General features: G+C 31.0%; 1 protein-coding gene across 3 annotated transcripts; it reads right to left on the bottom strand.

Annotated features, from left to right (window-relative positions):
• Window positions 1–7,942: 7,942 nt before the first annotated feature.
• On the bottom strand, window positions 7,943–17,395 carry LOC110635149 (uncharacterized). 3 transcript variants are annotated; one of them, XM_021784363.2, is made up of 10 exons: window positions 14,829–17,391; window positions 13,463–14,738; window positions 13,170–13,360; window positions 12,967–13,038; window positions 12,739–12,891; window positions 12,483–12,646; window positions 12,210–12,357; window positions 8,750–8,872; window positions 8,554–8,641; window positions 7,943–8,459 (listed from the first exon to the last, which is right to left on the bottom strand). In XM_021784363.2, exons 1-10 carry the CDS (start codon window positions 16,620–16,622, stop codon window positions 8,260–8,262), a joined length of 4,209 nt encoding a protein of 1,402 aa, XP_021640055.2. In that variant the 5' UTR covers window positions 16,623–17,391; the 3' UTR covers window positions 7,943–8,259. The 3 variants fall into 3 exon arrangements, with proteins under 3 accessions (XP_021640055.2, XP_021640054.2, XP_021640056.2); XM_021784362.2 differs by having other exon boundaries at window positions 13,463–17,391; XM_021784364.2 differs by lacking the exons at window positions 7,943–8,459; window positions 8,554–8,641 and having other exon boundaries at window positions 12,186–12,357; window positions 13,463–17,395.
• Window positions 17,396–20,553: the final 3,158 nt, after the last annotated feature.

The following is a 20,553-nucleotide window of genomic DNA, read 5'->3' as shown; positions in this document are numbered from 1 at the left end:
TTAGCTATAGCAAATTTGCCCAAGCACCTCCTTCCAAGACTATATTTGTAAAAGCAACTAGTTCTAATGAACCTAGTCCCCAAGAGTCTTGTTCTAAGGTTTCTAAACAAGAGTCAAAAGCTCTTAGTGGCAATGCACATAAAAGAACACTCATAGACATCATGTCTTTAGAAAAAATGTCTATAAAATGATCACACCTAGGAAATTTGCTTATAGACCAAATTTCCATAAATCACATGCCACTAGGCCACATAATCATCATACATCCAATGCTTCATGTTCACATGCACATGTTAGACACAAAAATAATGGTCACATGAGACCATATGCACACTCTCATACATATAGACCAAGAATAAGAAGGTTCAATGGTCATTGTCACTATTGTGGCAAGTTTGGTCACACCAACTATAGGTGTGCTATTAGGAAGGTCTATCTTAGATATGGTAGAATGTTTGATCTTAATAATGATGGAACTATTAACCCCCAAGGACCCAAGTATATTTTGGTACCTGAACTAAATTGAATTATCTTGTGTAGGTGAGCTTAAAACTCAAAACTTGAAAGCAAGTGGTATTTGGATAGTCGATATTCAAGACACATGATCGAAAATGCCAACCTTTTCCTTTCACTTGAAAAGAAAAATAGAGGTGGGCAAGTGACTTTTGGTAACAATGGTAAAGGTAAAATTATGGGGATAGGAAAGATTGGTAAGAAAAACTCTCCTATCCTTGACAAAATTCTTTTAGTTGATGGTTTGAAGCATAACTTACTATGTGTTACTCAATTATGTGATAAAGGTTGTAGAGTTATAGTTGAGTCAAAATGTTGTTTTGTTTCTAAGATTTGTGATGATAAAATATTGTTTGTTGGTGAAAGGGTTGAAAATATTTATGTTATTGATTTGCATGCTTTGTCTAACAAAGATGTCAATTGTTTTATATCTATTAGTGATGACTCTTGGACTTGGCATGAAGGCTTGCTCATGCTAACATAGAGCTTCTTACAAACTTGAACAAGGATGAGCTAGTTGATGGGCTTCCAAAGATCAAGTTTTAAAAAGGACATGGTGTGTGATGCATGCCAAATGGGTAAGCAAGTCAAGAGTTCATTTAAATCAATTTATAAGGTATCTACTTAATTGTTGCATATAGATTTATTTGGTCCTACTAGTGTAACTAGCTTAGGTGGCACACATTATGCATTTGTGATTGTTGATGACTACTCAAGGTGTAGTTGGGTTATGTTCCTTATTCATAAGGATGAATCTTTTAATGTTTTTGAAAGATTCTTAAAAGAGGTTCCAAATGAAAAAGGTTTTCAAATTTCTTCTTTTAGGAGTGATCATGGTAGATAATTTGAAAATGAGAGATTTGAAAAATTTTGTGACTCACTAAGGATCACTTATAATTTTTCTTCTCCTAGGACTCCCCAACAAAATGGTGTTGTTGAAAGAAAAAATAGAACTCTTTTAGACATGGGAGAGCTATGTTAAATAAATATAATTTGCCTACTTATTTTTAGGAGAAAACCATTAATACAGCTTGTTATATTTCAAATAAAATTTTGATTAGACCAATTTTAAAGAAAACCTCTTATGAGACATGAATGGCAAGAAACCTAAAGTAGGTTATTTTAAAGTTTTTGGTTATAAATTCTTCATTCTAAATACCAAGAATAACTTAAATAAGTTTGGCTTTAAAACTGATGAAGGTATCTTCTTAGGGTATTCTACATCTAATAAAGCATATAAAGTAATCAATAAGAGAACCTTAGTTATTGAGGAGTCAATGCATGTTGTATTTGATGAAGCTAATCCCTTTGGTCCTAGAAATGATGTTTCTTGTGATGATGATGTTGTAGGTGACCTTGATGAGTTGGCCCTTGAAGATCCTCAATCTAGTGGAAATTAAGATCAACTTAAGGAAGATCCCTTGAAGGCTTTGGGAGATGATGAGACTGAGCTTCAAGAGCAACAAGGTCAATTAGTTCCATATCAAGAAGTTCAACAAAACCTACCCAAAGATTGGACCTTAAGAAGGATCATCCCAAGAACCAAATCATTGGTGATACATCAAAAGGAGTAACAACTAGATCCTCCTTTAGAAATATATGTAATGATCTTGCATTCAATTTACAAATAGAACCTTAGTCCATAGATGAGGCCATTAATGATGAAGTTTGGTTGCTTGCTATGAAGAAGAACTCAACCAATTTGAAAGGAATAAGATTTGGACCTTAGTTCCTAGGCCTAAGAACCATTCATCCATAGGCACCAAATGGGTGTTTAGAAATAAGTTAGATAAAAATGGCAACATAACCAGGAATAAAGTTAGGTTAATAGCCAAAGGCTATAACCAAGAGAAGGGCATTAACTATAATGAGATTTTTGCCTTCATAGCTAGATTAGAGACTATTAAAATTTTGTTTGCATATGCATCATACATGAATTTTAAACTTTTTCAAATAGATGTGAAAAGTGCTTTTTTTAAATGGTTTTATTGATGAGGAGGTATATGTTGAGCAAACCTCCCAATTTTGAAAATCATGAGTTTCCAAATCATGTATTTAAATTAACTAAAGCCATATATGGTTTGAAACAAGCTTCTAGAGCTTGGTATAAAAGGCTTAGTAATTTCCTTTTGCAAAATGACTTTATAAAAAGAAAGGTTAATACAACCCCTTTTATTAAAAATCAAAAAAATGACATCCTTATAGTGCAAATATATGTTGATAATATAATATTTGGTGCTACTAATAAGTGTTTGTGTGAAGAGTTTTATAACACTATGAAGAGTGAATTTGAGATAAGCATGATGAGAGAACTCAAGTTCTTCCTTAGGCTTCAAATTAAGTAAGCAATGGATAGCATTTTCATCAACTAAGCCAAGTACACCAAAGAGTTGATCAAGAGGTTTGGGATGGAGAATAGCAAACCCAGTAGAACTCCAATGAGCACAAATACTAAGCTTGACATGGATGAAAAAGGAAAGTCGGTTAATGAAAAGCTTTACAGAGATATGATCGGTAGTCTTTTGTACCTCACTGCTAGTAGATATCATGTTTTCCATTTGTTTATGTGCATGTTTTCAATCATATCCTAAAGAATCACATTTGCATGCTATTAAACGTATTCTTAAATACTTGAGTAGCACATTGCATTTAGGTTTATGGTATACTTACTAACAAATTTGATATTTAGATAAATGCATTTATATTGTGTGAATAAATGAAAATTGATTCTTTATGATTGAATATTAAATAATTGTGCTTTGATTATTGTGTTTTCCTTCCCTTTTGATGATGCCAAAAAGATGAGATATATTTTGGATGACAATTTTATCTATTGGAAATTGGAAATTATTTAAAGCACCATCATTCATCTAAAACTCATTACATATCATTTATCTAGAACTTATTACATCTTGATATTGCATTTATTGAGTTTTAAAAAAAAAAATCCTTTTGTATGCTCCCTTGAATTTGTTAATTGAGGCATCAATTGTTTTTAAAAAGAGGAGTACATTAAGGAGGAGAATTATTTTTTTAAAACTCACACATTACACTTGTGCTTAATTTTTTTCCCATCCATTAATTAATTGTCATCATTCAAAAGGAGGAGATTGTTGGACCTAAGTGTCTTAACCCATGTTTTGATGACAATAAATAATTAGTGTGCTACTAATTGTATTGGAAGTGTTTGTGCTGAGTTTGTAGGTCTTAAATTCAAAATTATTAAAATTGCTTCAAATCAAGGTTAAAAAAGAGCAAGATAGGGAAGTAAACCTTTTTGTTGGATCGCACAATATAATTTTTATTTATTTTTATGCCTTGTTAATCCCATTTTATTAATTGTGTTGGCTCAAATCTAGGTGTTACTAAGAAAATTTTATTTAACTTAATTTTCACCTAGTTCTTGACCAAGGAGGAATTAAATAAATTCTTTATTTTTTTAAAAATGTAAAATTAATTTTTGAAAGTGTTTTAGTTGAAAAATACATTGAATTAGCTTTCTAATGCTTTAAATGGATTGAAAATTCAATTTCGAGATAAAAAATTATAGATTTTTCAAGTTTTCAAGAAAATTGGACAGAATGGATTTTGACAGCCGAAATGGGGAACTTAGGTAGCCAAAGTCTATTTTTCAAAAATGATATTTTGGCAGAATAAACTTTGACAGCTGAAGGAGGGGACTTCAACAACCAAAACTAGGTTTCTAAAAGCCATTAGAACACGTTTTTAAGTAATTAAACGGCTAGTTTTGCATTTAATGCACCCTCAACGGTCATATATATGGCAAAACTACAAATATAAGGTGTTTTTTATCTGAGCAACAACCATTTGTTTGTGAATTTATTGTATTAGAACCTTCTTTCACACTTTCTCTCTCTAGAACTTGAGTCAAAGCATTTAATCCATTGGAATTTCTTTTGAGTTGTAATTTCTTTATTGTTCTGAGATAGAAAGTGAGTTTGTTGAATGATTTATTATTTCTCTTCATTAGAGAATGGTTGTAAAGTATTAAATTGCTATTGAGTAAAAAGGTATATGAGAGTGTTTGGGTTTGCATTAAAGGTTGCAAGGGTTTATAAGAGTGCTAGAAATTATACTCAAGATTGTAAGGAGTTTGATCTTTACCCAAAAAAGATTGTTATAGTGAACTAAATTCTCAAAGAAAGCCTTGAGAAAAGAGGACGTAGACTTAGAATAGTTAAACCTCTATAAATATTTTGTGTTTATTCTTTTTTTCTCTCATCCTTGAGCTTATTTTCAAAATTTCCTCTTAGCCTTCAAAGATTTTAATTAAAACCAATTCACCCCCACTCTTAGGTTGCCACAAGGGACAACACTTAGTTTTTCCTATCTTTAATTAAACAGAGCTTTTTCAGGTATTTGTAATAATAATAATAATAATAATAATAATAATAATAATTACTTATTATAGTATTAAAGTGTAATAATTAAATAATTTGTAAGTTATATATATATATATATATATATATATATATATATATATATATATATAATTAGGAAATTAAAAATTTAATCATAATTTAAAGAAATTGTATAATTAATTAATAAAAATAAAAGTATTAATTATTTATTAATTATACTAAAAAAAATAAAAAAAAACAATGAAAATTAAATATTAATATAAATTTCTTGTTTACTATAACTATGAAAATAAAATTTTATTTCATTTTTTATATTTCATTGTATATATATACATTCAATGTATATATAATTAAAAATATATTTTTATTAAATGCATATAAAAATAAGATAAATAAAAGTAAAACAACATTAAAGTAAACTAAAATTTATTAAATATATAAAAAGGAGAGAAATGATAAAGTATTTAACTACATGTGACCACTTTTATAATATAATTTTAAATTATTTTATTAATTTTAAGATATATAATTTTTAAATTTTTATAATTGAATGAAATAATTAAAAATTTATGAATCATTAAATAAGAAATTTATAAAATTATTAAAATATGTCTAATATTTTAATTAGTTAGTCATGAAAATTGTAGTAACAATGCTAATAATAAGGATATTTAAAAGGAAATAAAAAAAGAATTAAATAAAAAATAAAATTAAATACTTAACATAAAAGAAAATAATTATTATACAACTCAACTCAACTCAACTCAACTAAGCCTTTATCCCAAAAATTTGGGATCGGCTATATGGATTCGCTTTCTCCACTCTGAACGATTTTGGGTTAATATATAAAATATAACAATTTCTATATGGTCAGAGCCATATGATAAAACTATAAGAAAATAAGTCTACATGGTAAATTCTCCTCTTAGAATGTCACATAGTAACACTAAGTGAAAACTTTCTGCTTTATATATATATATATATATATATATATATATATATATATATATATATATATACCAAAAGAAAATAGATAAAAAAATAATTTTAATGTTTTAATAATAAAATTATATAAATCCTAATTAATCTCTAATTCAATAACATAAAAATTAGGGGAAAAAAAAAACTTGACGTATTTAAGTTTATAGGAAATTTGAGAAATTACAGAAAATATAATACAAACAAAGATTTTATTTAAATTAAAATATTAATAGTTAAAGAGGCTTCTTTAGTAAAAGGGTAATTGCCAAAAAAATTTTGTACTTTTTAAATTTTTGTTATTTTACTTTATATTATAAAAATTATTAATTAAATACTGAATTTTTTAACTCTTTCCAATTCTATGTCATTGTTAAGATGTTATGTAAGATACCACGTAAGAATGAACTAGTCATCGTAAAAGAGGAAGATATGCCTTTAAATGAAAAGGAAGAAGTATGTTTAATTCAGTATAAGTATTTTACTATATTTGTTTATATAAAACTATTAGCTTTGGACAAAACAGGTTCATTTTTTTACCTACATGAAAATTTTCCAATAAAAATCTACTATTAATACGAATACTATATTTTGAAAATAAATTTTCTATTTCATATAAAAATAATAAAAATAAAATTTAGGTTTTTTAAAAATTATTTGAACAATGTATGAATGGATAATAAACTTATGAAGTGATTAAAAACTATGATTAATTTTTTTTTATTTGTAAAAAAAAAAAAAAAAAATATATATATATATATATATATATATATATATATATATATAAAAGAATAATTTGGTGAACTCCAAAAGTAGCTGTTTGAAATTTTAAATAATTTTTTTTAAAATTTTTTTAAAGATTTTTTTTTCTAAACAATCAATGAATGTTGTGTTCCTAATTTTCTATTTAAAAAAATATAAAAATTTTTGTGAAAATTCCTTTTTTAATAAATAATAATTTTTTATAATATATCAGTAAATAGATTATATTATTTTACATGTATCATTTAAACATTTAATACACTACTAATTCTAAATAGATATCATAAAGTCAATAAACAATATTCTAAAACAAAATTAACTTTATAATTCTTTTATAGTTGCTTTATTCTAAATTAACATCTTTGTTAATTGACTCTCTTATTCAAATACCTTTTTATTCCATAATTCTTGAAAATTATACTGTAGTTTGAAAATTATATTTTTATTTATTTATTTATGTTAATAGTAATTAATTTTAATTTTTATATAAAATAGGATGAAAAACATTCTATAGTTAATATTTACTTTATCAATAATAAATTCAAGGATGCACTCACTTTAGATTTAAAATATCATTTTATTTATGCATATCATATCATAATATCAATGTAGGAAATTTTATTTTGTTTGACGTGATTTATTAATAAGTTTATAAGCATATAAAAATTTAAATAGTTGAGAATTAGTATATACAATAACTATGAAATCACAATTATTAAAAGTAATTATATACTTTTATTTGTAAATTGGAGAGCATTTAATGCGAGATATGTTAAAATAGAAATTAAAAGTAGATAAAATAAAATAACATATTATTTACATATTAGAAATAAATATTTAAGGGTTAAAAAATTTTACTTCTACTCTTAATTACAAAAAAATATATATAATTTATAAATTTTATCATAAAGTATATAATGAATATATTAGGCCTAATAAAATTTAAACAAAAATCTTTTTATAATATCTTACAATATAATAATTGAAAGAAGCAAATAAAACCCATAAATGAAGAAAAAAAAATGCTGATAGAAATTAAAACTTATATTCCTTTAATTATTTTTGACATTATTGAAAGTATAATTATTCATTCCTTGTAAAACAAATAATGCTCCAATATTTTTTATTCGCTCTGAAAATAATAATGCAAACTAATTTTTTTAAAAAAATTAAAACTTGCATCATTCTTGTTTATTTTAAACTTAAAAAGAGATGGTTTTAGAAAAAAGAAATGAGTAGACAGTTGAATCAATCACCTCAACAAGTTAGACCAAAACATACAAATGTTATCAGAAGAAAGAGATAAATGGTCAAAACAGCCTCTTAATTACACTACCCAAGTTAATGAAAACCCAACAACAAAACACATTCAAAACAGAAGGTAAACATCAACCAACTTCACAAATTCTATGGACTGTGATTCCTATCTCAAAACATCAAAGGATAAAGATATGAAAAAATATAAAAAATAAAAATAAAAAAGGAAAATAAGTGCCCTCACTGTACTACTTTTTTGGCAAAATAAATTACACGTCTTTCTACAGCCCAGAGAAGCAGCCATGGCAAGAACAGATTGAGAGGACAGACCGAAACAACTTGCCTGTAATCAACTTTGAACCTGGGGCTATGTTGAAGGGTGTTGCTGCGTTGGGTTGTATCCCTTAGGAGGAATTTTTGCTGCCATTGCACGTAAAGCATTAGCAATTTCAGTGAAGTTCGGTCTCTCTGATGGCTCTGCTGACCAGCATCTCTCCATTAATGACTTCCATTCTGGGTCAGAAGATTCAGGCACTAGTGGCCGCAATGTATTGCTCACAATACCACCTAAATAGCATTTTGGTGAGGCAATGATCAGTCGAAACGTGTCAAGTGCCATTTAGTAAAACTACATGATTCTTGGTACAAATAAAAATGGTACCTATTATAGCCCCATAGTGCAAATCTGCATACGGTTCTTCCCCAGTTAGAAGTTCCCACAGCACAATACCAAATGAGAACACATCGACCTAATTAAACAAGATATAAATACCATAAACTAGTTAAGTGAGAGGGAGATATTTAATAATTCATTGATTGGTACTTAGAACCAAGGGGGGGGAACACATATGACGAACCTTCTCAGAAACAAGACTACTGCTGCCATTCAGAAGCTCAGGTGCCATCCATGGAAGTGTTCCCCGCACACCACCTGAGATAAGCGTTTGACATTTCACCTTGGACAGGCCCAGATCACCAACCTGGTGCAAAATCAGATATGAGAATTTGATTTCTTGATAGATTGATTCTGCATTAGTGATGCAAGATTTTCTAGATATTTTAGGACTAGCTGTTTAAGGGAAAAAAAAATATAGAAAGTAGTCTTTTTATTATTTAAGAATTTTATGTTGGTTTGGAATTCCTAATTATAATTTGCTTTGCATTTTCTTATTTAGGGTTCAAATTCCTGATACTAATAGAATAATAATTCTACTACAAACACATCAGTTCATATATTTTAATAGACCTTTTCTCTATAATTAATTCGAATTTATCCGCATAAAATTGAAAAGGAAGTTATGATAAACCAAGAAAAAATATATATATAAACTAAGAATAGTATTGAGGAATGGGATCAAGAGAATTAATAAAAACTGAAAATTTTGTTTCTCATCCTCTTCTAAGAGTTAAACTTCGCTTGCAGATTCTTGTTGGTTATTTAAAATTAACTTGCATAGTAATCCTAGTGGATATTATCAAATCTGCATTAATCAAGGTGATGAATGTGAAACTGCTTTTAAAATCCCGTAGTTAGTGATGCCCTCTTGATTGTCTAATGCACCTAGCTCTTTTATGTGTCAGGGATCATGTTTTGCAATTTTTCATTGGTAAGTTTTTGATGGTTTATTCTGATGATATTTTGATCTACAATAAATCCAAGTAATTGTATTTGGATCATCTTCGTCAGGTTTTTATTACTCCTAGGGAAGCAATATTATGTTGACTTTAAGAAGTGTTCTTTTATGCAATCTGACATGCTCAAGTTCTATTGTATCTGGACAAAACATAGCAGCTGATCCTAAAAAGGGAAGAGTCGTTAAAGAGTGACCTATACCCAAAACAGTTTCTAAGATACATAGTTTCCAAGGTTTAACTACTTTTCATAGGGTATTATCAATAGATTTAGTTCAATTATGACTTCTATAACTGATTTTCTAAAGAAAGGTGAGTTTAATTTAACTAATGCAACAACTAGAACTTTTGATGACATTAAACTCAAAATAACTAAAGCACCTGTTTTGAGTCATCCTAATTTTGATAAGGTCTTTGAAGTTGCTTGTGATGCATCCGATGTTGATATTGAAGGTATCTTAGAGTCGAGAAGGTCACCCTATAACACTCTTTAGTGAAGAACTCAATAAAGCTAAACAAAAATATTCCACTTATAATAGGTTTTTTTTTTTTTTAAATAGTTCAATTGCTTCGTCATTGGTGATATTATTATCTATTGCCTCAAGAATTTGTTCTTTTTTTACCATCAAGCATTGAGATGTTTAAGCTGACAAAGAAATTAAATTCTAGACATGCTAGTTGGGTTGAATTTCTTAATGAATATTCTTTTGTTCTTAAGCATCATTTTGTTGTTGAAAAAAAAGCAATTGATGCACTTAGCTATATAGCTACCATTCTTCATGTGATGAGTGCACAAGTGATTGGGTTTTCACAAGTTGCTGGTTCCAGTGTTATATTGCCGCAACAGAGCCTGCAAATGATGCTCACGAACATTCCAGCCGAGCTGCCATTTGGAAAGTCAGAACCTTCATTCCCAAAGTCACAATCCAGATTTTCAACCTTCTTGGGCACAAGAAGGTTCTCATGGAGGGGGTATTGTCAGAATAAGCAAAAGAGTCTAAGTGAGCAGTCAAGTTAGTGTAGTGGGTGGTCTCACGAATAATAGTTTTGGATGGAAATAATTGAAGGGAATAGCTAGTTTTATTCTTGTTACAAAGACAGTTAGTGCAGATTAGTTGCCAATTCTGTTACTAGAAGACAGGGAAGTCAAAGACAGTTATGGGTTAGCTGATGTAAAAGGACGAATACCTGAACTGAAGAAATGAGATGATTACTCAATAATATTCAGATTCTTTCTTGAATTCTCTACCTAAAATTCTCTTCTCATCTTCTTCTTTCTTTTCTCTGCTAATTCTTCTATTTCCTCATCTCAATTCTTCCCTTTCTCAAAGGAGAAACCATGGAATTAGGATCAATGCGACAAATGCATATTCATTTACTTGCCTAATCATATGAATATTAGTCCTGTTTTCAATGTAGAGAGTTTCTCACCTTATCGAGACACTTTTTAGCTGCCGAAGTTGCCTTCTAGTGTTTTTGCAAGTCAACATGTGCCAAAGTCATCATCTCTTACCTAACAAAGAGATTCCACTGAAAATGTGCTAAATAATGAGTTTGTTACTTCCTCTCAAGGTTTTTTTTGAATATTTCTCGTCAAGTGGCAGAGTCATTCTGATTTCAATGCTACTTGGATTACTGAAGAGGAATTTAAAACTTTAGATCCTTCTCTCTTGGAATGTCATTTGCAATTCAACTCTCCAGAGTTTAGTTCTTTTCAACCATGGGAATGATGTAGGATTTTCTAGAAATTTTAGGGCTACTTATTTTAGGAAGAAATATTGGAAGTTGTCTTTTTATTATTTAGGAATTTTTTTGTCGATTAGGAATTTATAATTAGAGTTTGCTTCGTATTTTCTTATTTAGGGTTCCAAGTCCTAATACTAATTCTACTATAAATGCCTTAGTTCTATAGGTATTTTCGTATAGTTCTCTAGGCATTTTGATAAATCATTTTCTATAATCGAAAATTAATTTGAGAGTTAATAAAAGTTGAGAATTTGTTTTTCATCCCCTTCTGAGAATTTGTTATTCTTATTCTATTGGTTCCACATCAATTAGTCAACCATAGAAACCAAAAAAGAGCTTCCACTCCTACTACTTCCCTTTTCCTCCACCCCCACCGTCTCTCGCTTTTCAATAGAGGAAAGGCCTGTTGGGTTCCGATGAAGCACACATGTAATGACCCAGGAAATGCATACTAATGGAACCATAGACCATCAACTTTAAATTCAAAGCTTTAACAAACTATCCTGCCATGCAGATTAATAGTGCAACATATGCTATATCAATTTGTTTTCAAAATGGAGAATAGAAAAAAAGGGAGAAGCTAACTTAAAGAACATTTCATGAACAATATAGTTTGTGATGACTTCTAAAATTGACAAAAGCACAAGTTTCTTGAAATTCAGGACCAATAACATACATAACAATATCAAATATTAGCACCAATGGAGATATAGAAGGAAATGACCACAAACAAGATATAGAATGAAATTAGAAGACAGAAAGGGGAAACAAAGGGAAAACTGTTTCCTATTTATGACACAAGAATAAATGGTCAAATAAAAAAATTCCACTATGTATAAACACCTAAAGAAAGTTTGTTGCAGAACATAAGAGTAAACCAATAAATCTTCTAGTGAACCAGGAAAAAAAAAATACCTTTCTCTAGGTCTGGTCACTAACCTTGCATATTGGGCGGTGAGGATCTCGAAGATTAACAAGTAAATTGTCACTTTTCAAGTCGAAGTGTACTATGTTCTTTCCATGCAAGTATTCCATCCCAAAGGCCACATCCATGGCAATCAATAGACGCTTACGCTTGTCAAGACTCCTAATAAGAACCACATAAGCAATCAAGTTTGAGTAACTTTGAAAATGATGTACATATAAAAATTGGTAAATGATACAAAAAGAAGAGACATAAAATTAATTTAAAAAGAATAAAAAGAAATAAACCTCTCATTCTTCTGCAAAGCATTTCTCAGAGAACCATTAACCATGTATTCTGTCACTGTTGCCACAGATCCTCCAGGACCATCAAGCACAACACCATAGAAAGCTACCACATTTGGATGATGCAAGTCCGCAAGCTTAATTGCTTCATTCCAGAAATCATCTATCTGATTTTATGCAAATACCAATAATGCACAGTATAAGTTAATACCAAAGCAAGACTTAAGAAAGAAAGATGCACCTGGAAAAAACCACAAACCATGCGTTCTTGTTCAGAAGGTTTCCCAGCAAAACATCTATCATTGATCCTTTTAATTGCAACATCAGTGCCCCTCCACTTCCCATGATATACAGTCCCAAAGGTGCCAGAACCCAATTCTCGCAACTCTTCAAGGTCAACATTCTTTATAATCTGGCCAACACAAAAAGTCCCTAAGACATTCACAACAATATAACCTCAAGAATCAAATAAAACAGATCTTTCAACCTGCAAACGATAATTTCCTTCAGATACTGGAAATCCAAAATTCAGCTTTTCTGGCAGTTTATTCTTCATATCCTGAGTTAATCAAGTAAAATAAATGATACCAAATGGCCAATCAAATGAATAAACCACTGAAAGACACTGATAAGTCAAAATAAATAAACATGCGCCACACAAATACATCCAAAACAAGCTGGATAGCACACCTCAAATTTAGCTTTGTGTTGCATGTCTATATCTTCACTTGAAACTTTCTTGTCTTGACTTGCCTCATGAGCTGATTCACTTCTTTCATTAGCCATTGAGTCAGGACTAGGGCTACCTAACTGAAAAACAGAAGCAACTACACCCTCAGCTACAGCCTGAAGTTCTTGCTTCATGAGTTCCTCAGCTGAGCCTTTTAACATGAGGCCAAGTAAAGAAAGGTTTAAAAAATAAGAGCTGAGTTTACCAATCCAGATACAAATACACACAAGAACAAAAGTAAAAAAATGATCACCTTTGGTGGATTGAGCTTGCTCTGAATTCAAATCCCTTTTTGCATTGCTCTGTGGCTGGGAAACTCCATCCCCCATCAGCCCATCTGTCTTTATTTCTCCAGGGTTGCTGGCAAGGTTCTCACTGAAAGGATCCTTGGTATCAGAAGTTTCTTTTTTCGTTAGAATTTTGTTTGGTCTAGGAGGAGGAAGGTGAGCATCATGCCTTAGATTCCAAGGATCCTGGTTGCTGAAAAGTGAATTTGAGGAATCCTGAACATCTCCAACTCTACCAGATGATAAGGAAGACGGCACATTAGCATTTGGAGATCCAACTCCCATATCAATAGGACTAATTTTTGGTTGTGGGATTCTATCAATTGCATAGGCCGGCTGAATGCCTGAGAATGTGGGGTTTCCATAACTAACCTCCGCAGAATCCAATAGATTAATTCCAATCATGCATTGCGGATACGATACTTGATTACCCAAAATGGGTGGCTGTGTGACCACAGAAGCAGGCAGTATTTCAGTTGGCTTGATGTGGTTTGAGTCAAGAACCAGCTGAGGCTTTTTATAGCTATCATCCAGAAATGAATCCCTCCCACCTAATTGTTGAGCTTTGTAATCCAAGATCTCTTCCTTTCTCAGTTTATCAACAGGTGACTTACTCTGCTCATTACTAGCACTAATTTCAGGGGACATATGGAGAGTTTCTATCATCCCATTAATTGATCTTAGCTGATCATATGATACACTAGATTCTACAATATCTCCTCTGGAAACAACACGAGGCAGGTTACCAGGGTACTCCACTGGACATTCATGACCCAACCGTTCTGAAGCTTGAACACCAGGAAATTGAGAGACATCACCATTAATAGGTTTGTTCAGTAAGGGCTCCTCGTTAACCTGGTATTGACCAGACACCTGATGCTGCTGAACAGAATCTTCTTGGCGAGACTGGAGAACTATACCTGTGAATCCTGGTACAGCCATCATACCATGAGGAACTGAAATCTTAGATTTATCAGAACTGTCCACTTTCCGCATGGTAGTTCTCTCATTTTCAGTATGTGAGAACAAAACCGCTTCTGATTGTTGCAATCCAACTTGATGGTCAACATGGCTAAGGGCAGAGGATCGAGCCCCAACACCCTGTTCAACAATGCCATCCCCCAAAGCTCCGCCAACCATAACCCAGTTCAAAGGCTGACCTTTTTTAGTGTCTCCCAAATGGAGACTATGATGAACTGCGTTTGAATCAGATAGAGAGCTCATCCCACTCTCTCTTTGATCCTGTGCCAAAGGATCCGAATGTGCATGAGGCAGTGCTTTCTGACACATAACACAATCCTCAAATCTCTGTATTTTTTCAGAAAAAATTACCTGTTGGTGAGACACTGATCCATCAGAGAAGACAACATGCTCAGTCTGAGCAACTGGATGCCAACCATAGCCACCTCCAACAACTGCAGATGGAGGCTGGGGCTGATAAGCATTGTAGCTTGGGTCAATAGGAAACTGAACAATCCTTGTGCCATATGTGTTTTCATTAGAATATCGATCCACACGAGCTTGTTGTGTTTGCACCAGTGGCTGAACAATGGTTGGCCTCATAGCTACTTGAGAAGATGTGGGTGTCATCGTCATATGCACAGCAGGAATATATTGATGAGAAGCCACGCTTGAATTACTGTCACGAATCTGCTGTTGAGTGTATGCAGATCCAGCAGTTCCCAACAACTGAGCATTGGGAAATCTCATCTGGGCAGGAAGATACATATAATCTGCATGATTTGTGATTTCTTGGCGGTGATCTGCATAAGCTTGCAAGTGAGGTGCAGGTGGTGGAATGCCCATTCCAGCTTGCTGGAAATCATATCCCAATTGCTGTTGAGGCACAGAAACAGGTATGGACCTCTCAAATTCAACTTCGGGCTGGGAAGATAGAGTTTGGGGAGGACCAGACTTAACCACGGGAATGCCCAGAGACACTGCAGATGCATCGGCATGAATTGGAGGATTAGGCTCCACTGGCACAAATTTTGGATTGGACTCCTGGGAAGTTGCCAGATCACCTCTAGGCGAGAAAACACTAGCTGTTGGTGCACCACTAATATCCACTTGACCAGTACCTGAGCTATCAACTGCCTCAGTCCCACTAAAATCAGAGTTCTGAGTTGAAGTTGCACTTGCTATACTCTCCTTCCAAGCAATACCACTGCCAACACCATCTGCAATCCCATTTACTGCATCAACATATCTCTGTCCACTGTCATGTAAATCTCCAAATTGCACCATACCAGATGTGTCAAGCTCCATAGCAGAGAACAAGAACACCCTTAACTTAGCTGACCCATCAGAAGACCTCTCAACCAACTTCTCATACTCATCCATCATATTATCAAGATCATCAGTACAAGAAACCGACACCAGTGCATCAAGATCCTCATCAGGAAGCTGGTATTTAATAACCACTGGTTGGCCGTAAGTATCCACCATCTTTTGCACTAGCTCATTAAAGGACACATCTCTCCTCACACTAATGATCCTTGTCTGCCCTCCAACATATCTCAACATACCATCACTGGGTCTAGGGAAAATCTTCCCCCCAAAACTACACAAAAACTTAACTTTCTTCCCTGACACTGAATCATCCCCACCCTCTTCACTCCCATGATCAACGCCAGTGCCACTACCACTTCCACGGTTCCCCAAATTGGCATTGTAACCAGATCCCACATTTGTCAACTCGTTGCTCCCATTAGAATTAACCCGATTGTCCAAAAGGGGACTACTACCCGACCCAGCAACAATATCATTTCCAGCATGATCAACGGCATTACTAACCATTCTATTACCCAAATTGGGGCTGTAACCAAACCCAACATTTGGGCTATTCACACTTCCAACTGGCACCGGTAGGCGTGGAGCCCATGGGGCTGGGCCACCATATCCTAAACTTACAAAACCAGAATCAGACACTGTTATCGGGTAAAAAACGGGTATAGAACCATCTGGATTGGCAAAAATTTCTGGGTTTCTACTCGCTACTGTCGCTGTGGCAATAGTGGGAGCAGTAGCGGTGGACAACACAGCAATGCGGGGCTCTTCGGGTATGGTTCTGGCTACGTTTATTGGTCTTAGATCTTTTGGTATGTGGTTCTGATCAAAAGCCATATATAATTTCAATTGAGGAATGAATTAATCCAGAGAGAGAAACCTAGGGTTTTGCCAATGGGTTTTATTCTATACATTCACTAGTTCCAAAAACTACGATGAACCCATATAAGTAGCGCAAAAACTCAACAAGAACACAAGCCTTCAAAGCTCAAAACAGAATTAAAAGAGAAAAAGAGAGAGACAAATACCAGATTTGAAGGGTGACTATCCCAGATATATATATATATATAAAACAAAATAAATAAATAAATAAATAAAAAGAAGATAGACTGGGAGAGAGTAACCGAGTCGGTGCAGAGAGTCCTGAAAGAGCTGAAGCTATGTGCGGAGTGGCTTTTGGTGAATCTCTTTCTCACTGTCCCTTCTCCCTCTCTCTATATATCTAAATCTTATTCAAATATAAAATTTTCTTTGTCGGGATTTGGATTTACTAGATGGGTATTTTGTTTATTCATGAAATAGAGTTTCTGTATTTTGGTAAGGGTTTGGCATTGAAATGGGGAAGAACCGAAGAACCCGAAAAGCCAATAGAAGAGAAAAGACTGGCAGTTTCGCAAGTGTGATTGTTGGGTTTCAAGGGCGTGAAAGAACGGGTTAAGGCACGTGGACCTTTTCATGCAGATTTCGATTAATTTAGGTCAAGATCGCTGTTTTGTTTTTGTTGTTTTGATGAGTAGATTGTGCAAAATGGGACTTTGAACTGATAGAATATGAAAGAGAGAGAGAGGTGGAGGAGATAGAAAGATGATCTCCTCAAATTCTTTTCCTAACAATAATATAATTCAATTTTTTTTAACTCTCTTTTACTTTATTAAAATTTGACATATTATTAAAATTATTAAAGTTAACCAATAGTGTTAAGCTTAGCACTATGTTATTTGACATTATTTTTATTATTAAAATTATTATTTAAAAAATATTTTTTAAATAGCTAAAAAAATAATTAAATTTGATTTTAATCATAAAATTTATAAAATAATTAATTAACATATCTAAATTGTTTTTAACACTTAAAATGTTATTTTTTAGAAAAATATTTTTTTTTAACTTTCCAACCTAATTATACTATAAACTGAATTTAATAATCAATAATTCAACATCTATTTAAAATGTTTATTAAAAATTTACTGTCTAAATTTTAAAATAATAAAATTATTTTTTAACCGATTCTTGGAAATTTTTTATTTTTTAGTATATAAAATGAGAGTTAAATTCTTTAAATATCGAATAAAAAAAAGTCATTAATTATTCATTAAATTATAAGGTTATTTCCCAACTTGCTAAAAACTTTAATTTGATTCAAGCGAGGCAGAATTTTTATTATGTAATTAATATAATCCCTTATTTGACATGAAAATTTAAAATAACCATTATTTTATGTTTATTAAATAATAAAAATTTTCAAATTAAGAAAAAAAAATAATTTATTGGCCAAAAAGAAAATTAAATACAAAATATCTCTGAAAATCATAATTTCAAAAATAAAAATAAAAACAAAATCTACAATCAATTAATTAGTTTATCCTTATCTACCCCCTTTGAATTTCTTTCTATCTTTCTCACTAAATCCTTTTTTTACTCACCATAGATAAAAATAAAAAAGAAATAACTTTATTACCCATAATTAATTAGACAATATTTAATTATAAACTGTTAAAATAAATATATCATTAATCTTATTATATAATCATATTAAAAAAATGTACATTTTGCTAATATTATTGTTGTAAGATTAATTATGCAGATTAGTCTAATGATTAAAAATATATCACTTACTTAACATATTTAAATTTAAGTCTTTATTTTTTTAATATTTTTATTAAAAAAATTAATTATACATTTTTAAAATGAATTTATACTTTATTAAAAAATTATAGTTACATTATATTACAATTTTATTGTTAAGAATACAGTTGTTAGTTGTAATTAAATTTGGGAAGAGTTTATTAGTGCTTGAATTAAAAGTATTTGATTAATATAATTAATTATATAATACGTAACTATTTCAAATTAACTTTGAACGTGTGAGTAGAGACAAAATTACAGAAAGAAAAGTCTCCATTCAAACATATCTAATCTAATAAATAGTAAACAACTTTGGATAAAGTTAAAATGAATGAAAGAGATGATTAATTAAGAGAGTTAGCGCTTGACTTTCTTGCTAATGAAGCACTGAGATGTGTCTAATACGCGTAAAAAAGCATGCTAAAAGTAAAGAATAAAGTGAAAAAGAGAAGAAAGAAAAAAATAAAATTGAAAGTGACTTAATTTTTGATAGGATTTTTGTTTTGGTATAAACTTTACATACGAATATTCTATAGAGGATGTAGGATGTTGAAGCACCAATTCAAAGAGTTTACACAAATGTAATACACACCATAATCATTTAAATTGATTATCTTTTTTTATCTTAAATGAGAGAATACAATTTAGTGACGATAATAAAAAAAAATAACTTAATTTTTTTAATTACTTTTTAAGAATTCAATATTAATAAAATGTCAAAATCAAATTAGAATTTCCTTTTTTCCTTGTTGCCTTCACCACATGAGCCCTTGCTCTTGTTTTTTCCTTTTTTTGGCAATTAATAAAAAAAATAAAAATGAAGAAAATATGTTATTGTAATAAGACTTTTAATCTAAGGATAACATTTTCCTCATTTTTATTAAATTTTGCTTTTCATTATTAATTTGTTTCTTTATAATTTTAAATTTTTTTAAAAATATTTAATTGATAAATAATGAACAATTTTTTTATTTGTAAAAATTTTATGTTTTATTTAATTTATGAAAGAAATTTAATTTAATAATTTCATATATATAATCATCAATCAACATCATTGCTATCATCCTTACTAACATTATAAATCAAACCAAATCAAAAAGCATCTTTAATCAATAAGCTAAGTAGCTACGTGTGGGTCTTCATTATGGAAAAGCAAAATCTTGAAAATAAAGTAGTATAGGCTAGCAGATGAAAAGAAAAAGATGTAGGAACAACCAAAGGCTTAGGGGGGTAGAGAGGCAGTTGACGAGTTGGTAATTACTATTATAAGCATAGAATATGGGGTACCTGTTGTTTCCTACATTCAGCAAATGATGTGAGATTCTCCCATCTTCTTTGTCTTCTCACATCCTAACATTGGATTTGTAGGATAGCGATTGATCGTAATTAATCTTCAATTCATATACTTATATATAGACTTGTATATGAATATATTTGTGACCTCTTTTATTTAAATCTGAAGAAATTTTACCCAACACTCAAATTAAAATTTAAAAATTTTAAATTTGGTTGCCTAAAATAATATTAATAATTTAAATTGTTTCTTTAATCTCCCTCATCACTAAAACAATGGTCCACAACCACAATTAACTAAGACACGTAAAATTATAAACAGGGTCAGCATATGTGTGTATTTCGGATAATGGTGGTCCACTATAAAGAGCAGTTGATCAGTTATAAGACGTTTGTTCCAGGGCAGTTTCAATGTATGGAAATGGATCAGCAAGTGTCCTGCTAGAGCTGAGCAGTGTCTCAACCTTAATGGCATGTGGGGTGTCCACTGAATCCTGATGATGAAATTGACATACATAAACTTTGGCTTTAATTTTGAACATTGAAAAGTGAAGAATGAGCAGGCGATGTGATATTTAATTATCTATCTCCACCGCCTTGATTCTTTTTTATTTTTTTTTTTAAATTAAGAAAGTGTGAATTTAAATATGATTTGAGTAAATAATTTACTCGTTAAGACAAGTCAGGTTAGGTTTAATTAATTTTTTTTTTTTTACTTCAATATGTTTTTAAATAGTAATATGTGGGTGCCATATGGAGGGCCAATATTTATGAAAGGTTTGGTCTTTATGAGTATTTAGATTTTGATAGATCCATTATTGATGTGTCATGTGTACACTGACTGATATAT

Source organism: Hevea brasiliensis, chromosome 17 (genome assembly GCF_030052815.1).
Source record: "Hevea brasiliensis isolate MT/VB/25A 57/8 chromosome 17, ASM3005281v1, whole genome shotgun sequence".
Classification (NCBI taxonomy): Eukaryota; Viridiplantae; Streptophyta; class Magnoliopsida; order Malpighiales; family Euphorbiaceae; genus Hevea; species Hevea brasiliensis.
The sequence above is the reverse complement of the archived record's forward strand: the minus strand, read 5'-3'. Positions and strand labels throughout refer to the sequence as shown.

Excerpts from the sequence above, each read along its gene's own strand:
- LOC110635149 (XM_021784362.2), bottom strand. The coding sequence starts at position 16,622 with ATGGCTTTTGATCAGAACCACATACCAAAAGATCTAAGACCAATAAAC. Across the intron at positions 12,358-12,482 it reads GCTTTGCAGAAGAATGAGAG|GAGTCTTGACAAGCGTAAGC; the intron begins GTTTATTTCTTT and ends GGTTCTTATTAG. Across the intron at positions 8,460-8,553 it reads GCACTATGGGGCTATAATAG|GTGGTATTGTGAGCAATACA; the intron begins GTACCATTTTTA and ends AATGCTATTTAG.